The 13,909-nt window shown below is 41.0% G+C and overlaps 1 protein-coding gene across 2 annotated transcripts in view; it reads left to right on the forward strand.

The window, feature by feature from the left end:
- ADAMTS18 (ADAM metallopeptidase with thrombospondin type 1 motif 18) overlaps positions 1-13,264 on the forward strand; it is a 102,998-nt gene extending 89,734 nt beyond the window's left edge. For both annotated transcript variants that reach the window (XM_065416525.1, XM_065416526.1), the window contains 5 exons: positions 1,744-1,948; positions 5,576-5,767; positions 6,372-6,584; positions 8,516-8,663; positions 13,149-13,264. In XM_065416525.1, coding sequence (XP_065272597.1) covers positions 1,744-1,948; positions 5,576-5,767; positions 6,372-6,584; positions 8,516-8,663; positions 13,149-13,264 — 874 coding nt within the window. The remainder of the gene's footprint in view (positions 1-1,743; positions 1,949-5,575; positions 5,768-6,371; positions 6,585-8,515; positions 8,664-13,148) is intronic.
- The last annotated feature ends 645 nt before the right edge of the window (positions 13,265-13,909 follow it).

The following is a 13,909-nucleotide window of genomic DNA, read 5'->3' on the forward strand; positions in this document are numbered from 1 at the left end:
CATGCAAATTAATTTTGATTTCACGCAGATCTGAAATACAGTCCAGTGATATGGTGCTCAACTTCCACATAGTTACAAGAATTCAAATACTTTCTGTTTGATATAAGCAGCTGCTTTGGTTGCCTTAGGGCTTGTGCTGTGATAGTGCATGGGAGAGTTGGTGGCCCATGCAGTTGTGAATTAAAAGGGACAATCTCCATGGTTCATATAATGAAAAAGTATGAGAATACCTGTTTTAAAAGATTCAGTTTAAATTCAGTGCTTGATATTGGGAGAAGGTTTTGAAGACTCATTAATTTGATTGGATCAGTTCATGGTTCTCCCATAGGCAGAGGATTTGTTTATATGTTTCCTTGTGCTCCCTCCATCTGTTTATTGCATCCACTTGCTATCTATAGTCTTTCATGTAGATTGTGAGCTCTTTGGGACAGGGACTGTGTCTTTGCTATATGTCGTACACCTAGCACAATGGGGCTCTGCACTCTAGGTGCTACTGTACTACAAAGAATATTACTCATTTTCAAACGTGAACCCCGACTGTGCAGTTCAGCAATACATCTGAGGACCCTGTGTGATTTTTAGTGACAATATGCATCAGTGGACCTTGTCGAGTGATTGGAGGATATATTTGCCCAGTAGTAGTCAGCCGGTTAATTTGATACAGTTTTATTTAGATTTCAGAGAATCTTGCTGGTTAAGCTGCCAAAAGTAACTTGTCTCAGGACATCGTCTAAATCCTCTGAACTCTAATGACAGGGTTGTTGAATTTAGCAAGCCATTTCTTTCTTGCTTTATTTTAAAGATCCACAGAACTTTGTAAACAGATTTATTATCCAAAGCAAAGACAAGATAACAATTGAGAGGAAGACTAGAATTGGGCAGCACCAAGAATATATGTAGGTCCATGTGCATATATCTTCCATGTCTTTATACATTGGGGGTTGCATGCATAGAGGCTGAGCATCTGCAAAACAGTTTTTGAAAATTTGGTCCTTAGTGTTCTCCTTCTGCCATACTGGCTTCTCCTTCAGAGTCTGTTTTGGTAGGTCCTCTCTTTCTTTTCCTACACTTCTTTAGGGTTTCACAAGGTTTTGTCCTTGGCCTCCTCTTCTCTTTCCAGTCTCTCATTTGCTCACAAGCCTTCAACTAATATCTCTACCTGGTCACATCTGACCTGTTTTACTCTACCATAACTTGTCCCTCTCTCGGGCTGCTCCTGCTGGAAGTCTCACCATCAACTAAAACAGAACATGGCTTGAACCCACCAAGTTCCACAATATCCACCTGTGTAACAGCATGAGAATTTAGCGTGCCCTTTGTTCCTCTCCTCTCTCCTTCTGTTTGTTGCACTCACATGTTGTGTCTTGTTTCATATTAGATTAAACACTTTTGGGGCAGGGAATGTGTCTCTCCATGTGGTTGTACAGTGTCTAGCACACTAGGATCCTTAATCCTGATTGAACCTTAGGGCGTTGCCACACTGCAAATAAAAATAATAATTACTGGAAGTTTTTCCTGAGCAAGGGCTACGAGATTTATTCTTGTTGCATTTCAAAATGTTCTTTGCAGATAGATTGCATGAGTCTTGCACAGGAATCTTGTCAAATTATCTAACAGCAACACCAGTCAAATGGATTGAATAGATTGGATTTTGCATTTGAACTTAGTCCTTGCTATACTGATTGTACAGGGTGCATTATAAGACATGTGTTTGTAAGAAATAAATTCATTCTCTCCTGTAAGCTGGTCGACAGGTGAATGGAGTGTATGCAGCAAGTCTTGTGGTGGAGGGCAACAAAGTCGCCCAATTCAATGTGTCCAGAAGAAGACTTTTCAAAAGGAAGAGGTGGTAGCACATTCTCTTTGTCCAGTCAGCACTCCAGCCCAAGTACAGATATGTAATGCCCAAGACTGCCCACCTGAATGGAGCCCTGGACTGTGGTCTCAGGTAATTTAGAGAAATAGTCAGAATGTTTCCTTTTGCCAGAATAATAGAAATATTGGTACTGAGTCCAGTGACAGAGGTAGCTGGAATGAACGTGTACAGAATAGTTTTCTTCACATAGTTGTATCCTGCCTACTTTGGAAGGTCTGTGTAGGAAAATAATAAGGACAATCTAATTTGTTTTTAGATAGCGACCTTACTAAAAGAAAAAGCATGGCTGGTATAAGTGGATGCATGGACTTGCATCTGCCTACCCTAATTTGGGATTTGTCCCTCAATCAACAGAGAGAAAAGGAGGAGCTTCCTAGTACACACAAACACAGCCACAGGATTCTCTGGTTTTCTGAAGGACAAGACTCTGGTTTCCTTACAGTCCTAGCCCCTGCCCCCCACCCCTTTCTGACATTAATTCATACAGCAATATTAACATTTCTCAGAGGAGAAATATCAACAGAGGTACCACTAACGGAAAAAGAATGGGGTTAGAATGGCACATGAGTGCACATACACATTTTTGAAATGCGGGCAGATGAAGTTATGTTTTACTCAATGATACATGTAGTAATCACATATTTACTTTTGTTAGTGTGGCCCATTCCAAGTAAGTAATTTAGTAGTGCAGTAAATTACTATTAGTGGCATAAGTCAGTAGCAATGGGCCCCCAGGCACATTTCTGTGTGTACACACCCTTTTTCAGAAATGTATGAAAAGCATGAACACTCTGAAGTTAAAAACTCATTTCTGCTATTTTTGCAATGTTGCTGGTGCTGGCACATAGTGAATGTTAATTTAAGGGTAAATGAACTGCTGCGAGAACTGATACTGTGGATCTATGTCAAAAGAAGCAAAGTCCATTTTAAGTTCTTCTGTCTTCATTTAATGAGCTACAAGAGTGATATAAATCTGTTGTAAAAACTACTGTTTTTTAATTCTAGTACTCTTTGTGAGAGTTAGAGAGGACTGGATCTAGGTGGTCACTGTCACAGAGGACATAATGCCTTTTGAGGAGAACAGAACTTCTCATTATCCTATCACATTGCACAAGAAGAACAAAGCTACTCAGTGGGCTGCAGTATTAAAACAGTCAAAAGGAATTACTATTTGTTTTTCAGTGTATAGGCAAATCTCTGGAATTCACTGTTGCAGGAGGTTATGAAATCAGATATTATGGCTAAATTTTTAAAGAATATGGACAATGTTTTCAACACTATCAACGTTTGCAGTTACACAAACAAAAATAAAGGAAATAAAATATCATCCGACAGGACTTAAATTGAGTCCCTGCAATGAGTTGAGAAGGAAATTGGTCCACAGATACACGATTCCCTAATTGGCAAGATATATGATAGAGGTTTCTGAGACTAAGGTATATGGATATCACCTTTTCATGCTTTTCTCTGAAACCATGAGGCTAGAAACTTTCTTTATTAAAAAAATGAAAGCTGAGCTCCTCATATATTCATGCAGCTCCAGCAACCGGTTCTTTAAGAAAAAACACCAGTTATCATACAAGTTGGTGACACTGGATTGGAAACTGCCAGAAACTGTAATTATGCAAGATCAAATGAGCCAATGGTTAAATGTAGTGGCTCTTCTGAATGATACTGCAAAGTTGGATCCATTTGGCTTTTCAGATAGATATAAAGATATTGGGTCTGATTTACGCTGCAGTACTCTGGTTTTATGCTTATGTAACTCCACTGTGTTCAGTCCCATCTTTTTACCCTTTTCAATCTCTTAACATCCAGGCATCCCAACTGGGAGACAGGACAAATATACTGTAAACTTGTAATTTATCTTAATTTTAAAAATAATAATGCTCTTCTCCCTTTGAATAAGCTAAAGACAATTATGTTTAAAACTTTATTTAGCTTTGGTCCTGAGACCGAAGGACAATATTTATAACCACAAAGGTATCAAACATCAAAAGACATGTTAAAAGGTTTTGTATTTGTAGAACTATTTTGTAAATGGTTTGTTTCTGCATCTTTTTCTTAGAAATAAAAGTGTCAATTCTAGTCCCCAATACCACCACCAGCTGGGAGTCTTACAGGATGTATCTCTGATATCTTAATGAAGGTTTGGGGTGTTCAGTTTTTAACAAAGACTTCCTTTGTCCACAGTATTCATTAGTTATTGACGCTAAACAGTTATCAACAAAGATAAAAAAAATCGAAGAGTGTTTAACAGTGGGACCTTTCCCTTCTCACTTATTCATCTTTTACTTTTGGCTTTGGTGTTGTCATCTCACTAGTCCATGCAGTCATCAAGGTTATTCAGGACCTGAATTTTTAATGTTAAAAACAAATATAAAAATAGCTTTTCTTTGGGGCGAGGGGGAGGGGTGGGCAGGGCTTGAGAACCTTTCAGATTTTCTTTTACATCATACAGAAGCAAAAAGAAAAACCCAATCTTTCCCCCTTTGCTATACATCTGTGAATTTGCTGTTTTGGTTTGGGATTTCCAAAGACACTTAAGAAAATTAGGCAAAACTCCTATCAAAATATAATGGCAGTTGGGCACATAACTTCTTTAGGTCTCTCTGAAAAGCTCAGCCTCCGTCTATCATGTTGCAAACTCTAAATAAATAAATAAATAAAAGTGTATCCCTCACAATGTCAAATCTCTTCACAGACAGATAGGGAGAACGCAGTTCAGTTTATGGGAAGACCACAAATCCAAGCTTTTCAGCGACCACAGGTTTCTGCGCACTGAGTTTGGTTAGAATGTTTTAAAAATGTCCATAGTCTAATATGCACTTTGGTAGCACAGTCCACAGGCTTTTACATGCATATTACTAACCCAATGAACTCTGGTAAAAAAGTAACAAACAAAGCAAGTACAGGATGGTAGGAAATCTGCAGTTATCTCAGGGCTTTCACAATTCTGCAATTTCTGCTCTAGAATATATTCAGTTGGTCCATTTTGTTTCAGCCACAAAAAGCATATTTTAGATTTTAAATCAACATAGTAACAAACAAAAAAATAAGAATAACTCAATATTTATAATGTTTTCTAACCACAGCCAAAATGTCCCAAGTTCCAGTCATGGCTTTGCAAAATAACTTGCTTTGTGGCTTTGGCTAGCGCTGGCCCTAGCATAAATTGGAGCAGCTGGCTGTGGCCCTCAAGGGCCCAAACACTAATTGAGAATTGGAAGAGTACAGCTGCCATCTACCTCCTCCCATCCTCTATGCCAGGGTGGGTTCGGGTAACATAGGAACCTGCTAGTGTAGCTTTACACTTGCTGAGAGCTCCTTTCACAGGGGGGATTCTCAGATGGGTAGTTAGGGCCAGTTTTCAGCCCCTTTGTGTTGCCAAGGGCTGAGAGAATCTCTCTCTCTGCTTCAGTTCCCCATGTATAGGACAGAGAATGCTTATCTTCCTTACTGGAGAGCTGTGAGGGTTAGTTAAGGCTACACAATAAAATGTTTAACTCCAGGTTTGAAAAATGAAAAGTGCCACAGAAGTATGTTTATTACATTACATTTTTCATAACAGAATTACAGGTTTAAGTTAACAGCAGTGGCTACAGATAAGATTCATTATGGCTTCTGTGTTCTGCTGTAAATACAAAAATGTCAATTTTAAGTGCCCCAAACACAAATGAATATTTCTTTCTGCCAAAGTGTTCCAAGACCTGTGGGAGAGGCATTAAGAAACGGGATGTCCACTGCAAAAGCACCAGCCCTTCCAAGCTGAAAATCTTACCAGAAAGTATGTGCAGCAGAGATCCCAAGCCAGAATCCCAACAGACCTGTGTACTAGGACGATGTCCCAAAAACGATCGGCTCCAGTGGGTGGTTTCTTCTTGGAGTGAGGTACAGTACCGCAATCTGAATGACCGTCTTGCTCTCTGCAGAGCTCATAAAAGAGTACTGAAACACTAGCATGCACGGAGTGTATGAGAGAAAAAAACATGCTATGGATTCAGTAAGGGTCATGATCTGATGAAAATACAAACTCTGGATCATTTATAAGAGCTTTGCCTGTAACTAATATTGTCTACATTTTAAAAAATGACTAGTAATTTGTAGCACCTTACTTTTTAGATGCCCTACTTAAAACATCTGGAGAGACCTGATCTTCAGAACGTGTTAGGGCACCTTCCTTCCCTTTAAGGTGTTTCCATTTGGGCGTCTAAAGATTGAGGCACTCAAAGTCAATTTTGAAAATTTACGTCTTCATGTCTCAAAACACTTGGCTGTATCCTGCTGTCAGTTTTTATGCCAGACTCCCCCGGCTTCACAGTGGTTTCCAAGATGGCAGAATTCATACTAGTATAGAAACATTTTCCCATAATCTTTATGTTTTTATTTTCCACGATGCATTCATATTCCACAAAAGTTTGTCCAGGCTTTAGTGGAACTGATATTAATTTACGGCAATGTATTATTTTAAAAGCACGCACTTCATTTTTTTTAGTGCTCAGCCTCCTGTGGCCCAGGTATTAAAAAGCGGGAAATGAAGTGCAGCGAGAAAAGCATCCATGGAAAATGGATCACTTTCCCTCAGCGAAGATGTCGGAACATAAAGAAACCAAACATAGAACTAGAAGAAGCATGTAACAGAGGAATTTGTCCATTGCAGAGGTTATACCGCATGGTGTCCGGATGGTACTCCTCACCCTGGCAGCAGGTATGAGAAAAAAAGTCAGCCTGGGTTATTTGGAGAAGGTTACTCCTTTCCCTCCCACGTCAGTGCTCTCCATTCCCAATGGCACTTTCTCTTTTGGCATTCATGGAGTCAGTAGGGAGTGTACAGTCCCTTCTGTGTGGTAGATTTAACATTGTTCTCCCACTATTGGTCACTGTGGAATGGAGAACCTCACATTCACCATGTGGGTGAATATACCCTGAATGACCAGACCAATAACCCTCCCAGTTCAGTCCTCTTTGAACACAACCACACATTGTAGTTAGCTAATGTCAGAGTTAGAAATATCAGGCCAAATTCTGTTCTCCATTACATCCATGCAGCCCCATTCGGCTAACATGGTAATAGGGCATGATGTAACCAGTGGGTGGGAATGGCTGGTATGTAGGGCAGTCAGTCCAAAAAGTCCACTGGGGCATGATGAAGCCAGTTCGCAGGCAGCATGGGTGTTTGGTGAAACACCTTCTGAATCATGGGTAATGCCCAGGGAAACTGCACAAGCAGACCATGCAGAGTTATGCAGCCATTCCAAAGAGAGGGCTAGAACATAGTATAATCGGCCATAATGGGACTGTTGCATCTTAATGTTGATAGCCCACAGGTGTCTTCTGCATATAGTCATAAGAGCATAAGAATGGCCATGCTGGGTCAGACTAATGGCCCATCTAGCCCAGTATCCTGTCTTTCAACAGTGGCCAGCGTCAGATGCTTCAGAGGGAATGAAAAGAACAGGGCAATTATCAAGTGATCCATCCTGTTATCCAGTCTTAGCTTCTGGCAATATTCCATAAAAAATCTTGGACCATGCCGATATTTTGGTATGATGTAGCTGGTTCCATATTCCTGCATTTTAGTGTAGCTAGTTCCTTTATGCTAAAATTAAAGAATCTCACCTGTTACTTGTGGTGTCCCTAGCCTCTGCCAGAAGCTGGGAATGGGCTATAGGGGATGGATCACTTGATGATTACCCATTCTGTTCATTCCCTGTAAAGCATCTGGCGTTGGTCACTGTTGGAAGACAGGATACTGGGCTAGATAGACCTATGGTCTGACCCAGTATGGCCATTCTTAAGTTCTTATATGTGCTGCAGCTGCACTACATTCTATGCCATTTCCAAATTCCATCTTTCCATTCTTCTTGAAAGTGCACTGTAGATGAACTATATCTATATTCTCAATGTATTAGAGCATCTGCACAGATTGTCTGGATTCCTTAAATACTATGATTATTTACTGGATCAGCCTGTATTTGTTTCTACATTCTTGCAAACAAGCTTCTGTATTTCTGGAACTTATCTACTTTATGAGTCACATATCTATGAGACACACATTCGTTTAACATAGTATACTTGTTGTATACTTGCAACAATGTATGCCTGACAGTTGTAATCAGATGATACCCATCACATCTTTTCATGAAGCACATGCAAGTGAAAGACTCACTCACTTTATAATACTTCAGAGATCTTCTTGAAAATACTTGTTTTTTCCCCAGATATTTCCACAATTATGGCTTCACTGGGAATTTTACCTGCGTTGGGACAGCACAACTCGGCCCAGAGAATCAAGTTTCAAAATAGATCAGCACCCAAAATTGGGGCTAGATTTTCTAAAAATCTCATCTCCCATGTAGGTCCCTAAATAAGGAACCAGATTTTCAGAGGTGTTCAGTGCAAGTTGGATACTGGGCTCTTTTGAAAATCTGGCACTTGCTTTAGTGGCTCAATGGGAGCTGAGCTCACTTGAAAATCTGGCTCTGTGGGTGCTGAGCTCTTTTGAAAATTTGGCCCTTAGGCTCTTTACAATTTGTAGGCCTCATCCAAAGCCCTGGACAGTCTTTCCATTGACTTTCGAGGGCCTTGGAAGACCATCTGTGTTATAGAATGTGGCTTCTCATCTTTCCTTTTCTGCAGTGTACAGTAACGTGTGGTGGGGGAGTGCAAATCCGGAGCGTGCAGTGCCTCCGGCAGGGGCAACCAGCAACTGGGTGTCTGCCACATCAGAAACCAGCAGTGTCGAGAGCCTGCAATACTAACTTCTGCCCAGCTCCAGAGAAAAAAGGTAAAACACCAAACTCTGAGTTGTGAATTACATTCAATGGTGGGTTTGATTGCTTGGAATTGTATAGCCCAGGGGTCGGCAACGTTTGGCACGCGGCTCGCCAGGGTAAGCACCCTGGCGGGCCGGGCCAGTTTATTTACCTGCTGATGTGGCAGGTTTGGCCGATCGCGGCCCCCACTGGCCACGGTTCGCCGTCCCGGGCCAATGGGGGTGGCAGGAAGCCGCGGCCAGCCCATCCCTCGCCCGCACCGCTTCTCGCTGCCCCCATTGGCCCGGGACGGTGAACCGCGGTGAGTGGGGGCTGCGATCGGCCGAACCTGCCGCGTCAGCAGGTAAATAAACTGGCCCGGCCCGCCAGGGTGCTTACCCTGGCGAGCCGCGTGCCGAACGTTGCCGACCCCTGGTATAGCCTGACAAACATCACCTTTGCCAGGAATAGCTGTGGGGTGGGGTTATATCTTCCTGTGTAAATCCCACATTTTTCAGTATCACCATTGCGCTCTGCAATATATTAAATTCAGAAGTGCATCACCTCTCTTTTCACAAACAGACATAAGGGGCTAACTTCTAGGTCTGATATGTTCAAGAGGGGACAGATATTTTTAAAAGCAAGAATAATAAAGGATATGTACTTTTTTTTTTTTTTTGCAGTTCAGGTTTGAGTTGTTTCTCTGTCTCTGGTTAAGTAACGATCGGGCTGCTCTGTTCATTACCTTAACTTCCACCCTCTTACAGTGCATTCTGTTGATGGGAGCATCCCATAGAGACATTGGCATAAAGTTAAAATAGTGACTTTTCTGTACAGCAGTGGCAAACTGTTCTTGCTGCTGCCTCATAGCTTCAATTTTCTTTCATTTGTCTCTCTTTGGCTCCCAAGCCATGATGCATGATAACAAAAGTAAGACTCAATATGTACAACCCTGAAGTTTTTCCTGTAGCTGTCACTTATGGCCCAGTTATGCATTGTAGGCCCAGCTTACAGTGCTATTCATCCCAGCATCCCAAAGTACTTTACAAACAATTCTCAAAAGACCCCTGGTAAGGAATTTTAGCATTATTATACCCATTTTACAGATAGGAGCTGAAAATAGAGGTGGTGCCCTGGTTAAAAAAACAAAAGCCAGAGCCAGGTCATAGCTGACTTTCTTCAGGTCCTAGAGCAAGGTCATAGCAGCACTTGCACAAGAACACAGGCATCCTTACTCCCTGTCTCCTGCTCTAACCATCAGACAATATTCTCTCTCATCCATATTGACTCCTGAAGCCTCACTGTGTGTGGAAAATCTGTAAAACACATTGCTATGTCAGCCACCAGGCCTTTGGGAAACATAATATTGTATGAGCCCAAGAAGCAAGACAGATACAGAAATAATATCAATACTGTTTTATTTGCGGGGTGTGCAAAGTACATCCTCAGGATTCATCAGTCAGCTGCAACTAGCCTGGGTTGGAGAAATGGATGAATCAGGCCTAACAGGGATAAGTAAATAACTGAACGAGTTTGAAAAGTGACTAAACAATTCTAAAGACTCAGAAGTTAGTTCCAAATCTTCTGGGAAGTTCTGCTGTGCTTCAGAATTTATTTTGTGAATTTATTAAATCACTTTCTGTCATGGTATAGCAAACCCATCACCCCCCAACATGCCTCCCCCCAGCCATATTTCATGTCTGGGCTGGTATCTGTTATTCATTTTGGTCTTGGCCACTTTCTCTCCCTCCCCACAGCTGTAGAAGCTCTTTCCCCTGTTTGGTAACTGGTTCTTCAGACTCTGGAGATCAATTATCTCTCCACTGCTCTCTAACTCTCCATCCAAACCCACGCATGGAGAAGGGGCCAGCTGTGCTGCAATCACATGGAAGCAAATCACTCTCAATTAACAGCCGCACAGCTCCAGCTCTGTGAGCCATTAGGGAGAGACCGTGGAGAAGAAATAAACATTTCAGGGAGCGTTATCATGCTCTCCTAGACAATTTGGGTCTCCCCTCTAGCAATTTTTTCTCATTTTCATCACTCTACCAGAGACAGCAACAGGTACTGTAACATATAGCCAGTAAATCCAAGATACTTGGAGCATCTTAAAAGAAAAACTGCATTTTTTAAAGAAATTGACATTCATGAAAATGAGGGACCATACTAACTGGAAGCAATGGGAGTCTTTCCGTTGACTTCAACAGTCTCTGGATTAGGTCCTAAAAGTAATTCTTTTCCAGTGCCTAAATCCCATCTTCAAAAGGGACTTACATGCCATGGGTTCTGTTATGTTCCATTGACTGTGAATGCTCCCATGTGCCTAGGTCACTTTTGAAAATGAGACTCAATCACTTTTTTAAATTTACCCTAAGTGACTTAGGAGCCTGACTGGGTTGGAGAATATGCTGTGAGAACTTTCCACTCATAATTCTGCATATGCCTCTCAGTTATCACTTGCAATGCCCTTCCCCCTCAAGTCATAGTCCTCTCTTGAGCATTCACTGTCAGACTTGGTAAACTGTGTGGTGGTTTTGTCTTGGTATGGTGGATAATGGGCCAAAAGATGCAAAGCTGGGACCATCTCCTTCCTACTTGACATTCAAATTGGAATTTGAATGCTGGTCTCTAGCGGGGAAATGCTGCAGCAAGGTATGTGCCACCTACTTCCCAGAGTGCAGTTTGTCCAGCACCAGTCTGTTACTATGTGATGTTGCTTGCAATGTGTTATTGGGGGGAAAAGCATTTTATTAGACAGTGACGTCTCGTGTCAGATTATGTGTCTCATGCATGCCATCTTTTGAGGGGGTTTCAAAACAAAACACTTAACCCTTCTTTAAAAAGAAGACAACACAGGGAAGTGGCAACTAATAAAACAGAGGGGTGTGTGGCTGTGTAACTCTGGTGTTACAGATATGAGGGAGTCTGTATGGTCTGAGAGTGAGATCATTTTCTCTGTGCCACCCCTTTAGTAGCTGATCTGAGAACACAGGCAACAGTAGCTAGATTTTTTGAGCAAGAATCCTTGTAAATTCCCTTTACTGACCATGTGTACAGTAGTTGTGAAGGCAGAATGGAATGTTTTCCCATGCTCATTTAAGAGTTCAATTTAGCTATAAATTTTTCTAAACCTCACTTAAAAGTCTTCATGCTTCTCATGCGTTTTGAATTCGTTTATAAATCATCCATATGAATCATCACTATGTACTTTAAAAGAAGCATAAAGCAGCGACTGCAAACACATAGAATGGGATGGCCATGAAATATTTGTTAACCCACTGGGCTGTATGTGTGTGAATCATATACAGAAATAAATGAAGCAAAAAATTCATCTGCATTTTAGTGTCTGTTTTTTTTTTTTAATTAAAGGTGGGATTTTCAAACACACACAAAGTTGGCCTAACTCTGCTCCCATTAAAGTCAATAAGAATGTCACCACTGAAGTGGGAGCAGAGGAAGGCCAATGTTAAGCATTTTTGAAAAGTCCCACCCTAAATTACCGTGTCATATAATCTGATAAAGAGCTTGATTATTATATTGGGGCCCCTGTTCAGATTTTAATGAATGAAACATGAATATAAATGACAGAATTTAGATGTCTCCCTATTTGAAGATGCAAACTTGGGGTCTCAAAAGTAGGGACCTTACCATAGATTTTGCTTTGTGGATGCAAATTTTAACCCTTCTGTGTACTTAGGCTTAGATAATTGAAACTGAACCCTCCTCCCCGCACCTGTAAAATGTGGGTACACATATGTACACAAGAAATTTTGTGCACACACATACAGAGCTTGTTGTCTGAACATTTAGATTTATTTCTGTAGAGTATGTACATACACACACTCTCAGAGCCTGAACTATTTTCTCTGCAGATCAAAGAAAGGGTAGAGTAATATTCATTAGCATAGGGCTCAGAGGTGGACCCATTTGTGTAAATAGTTGGTTTTATTGCAGTGGTTATAATCTGTAAAATAATATAGTGATAAGGGATGAAATCTTGGCTTCAGTAAAGCCAATGGTGAAACTCTCATTGACTACAGTGGGCCAAGAATGTCACCCTAGGATATTTTTAAAGTGTTGTGTTATAAACTATTTCATTTACCTCTCATAATGCCAGTGTATTACATCAAAAGTAGAGCTAATAAATTAAAAAGAAAGTGATACACCTCTACCCCGATATAACGTGATCCGATATAACACAAATTCTGATATAACGCGGTAAAGCAGTGCTCTGGGGGGGCAGGGCTGCGCACTCCGGCGGATCAAAGCAAGTTCGATATAACGTGGTTTCACCTATAACGCGGTAAGATTTTTTGGCTCCTGAGGACAGCGTTAGATTGAGGTAGAGGTGTACTAAAAAAGAAGTGTACACAAGGCCTCCTTCTTCTTTAACTGGAATCATCCCTTGTGTTTACATCATCGGCAAGTGTGTACAAATCAATAAACTGAAGTACTGCCTAATTTGCAGAATTGCTGAAATACACGCTACACATATTGATTGGATTTCCCTCTTTCAGATGATCCCTCTTGTCTGGATTTCTTCCCTTGGTGTCATCTGGTTCCCCAGCATGGTGTCTGCAACCACAAATTTTATGGCAAGCAGTGCTGTAAATCATGCACAAGGAAGAACTGATTGCAATATTTTATTGCAACCCTGCAAGGTCAGGATTCTCCCTTTTGGTTTACATTGAAATTCAATTGACTTTAAGGCAGGACCTAGTGCCACATAAGCCACTGATGGAAGAGAGACGTACGGCAGAGTAACTTTCTAGGGGACTATCTGAGGTACAGTAATTGTTAGATAAATGGTGATCCAGGACTGGTTTTTTTGCTGACCTCCCTAAAGTACAGAGTAGTATGGATCACTTGAACACTCCCAAGCAAGGGTCATTTCTTCCCATCACTCTTTAAATATGTCATTTTGCTCATCTGGATAATTTATCAGAATGTGAGCAAAAGAGATTGAGAATTCCGTGCCGGAGGTTACACTGTGGCAGTAGAATATATCTCAGTCTATCACCATTGCTTCTTTTCAGTATTTGTTATGATAATGTCCGTTCAAAGTAAGGAGGTTTACTACCGTTCTCATGAGAGAGAGGTCCATATGGCTGTTGCTCGGAGCATGCAAAGTGTCACACATCACAGATGTTGTGATTACAATAAGTAAATAGTGCACTACTAAAGTAAATGGTGCTTCTGTATTACACTTGCTGCTGGAAAAGCAAGTTTGGCATCATACTAATGTTTTTATTATTTTGAAAAATTACACTTTCTGCTT

The sequence above is a fragment of the Emys orbicularis genome, chromosome 14, assembly GCF_028017835.1.
Source record: "Emys orbicularis isolate rEmyOrb1 chromosome 14, rEmyOrb1.hap1, whole genome shotgun sequence".
In the NCBI taxonomy this organism is placed as follows: Eukaryota; Metazoa; Chordata; order Testudines; family Emydidae; genus Emys; species Emys orbicularis.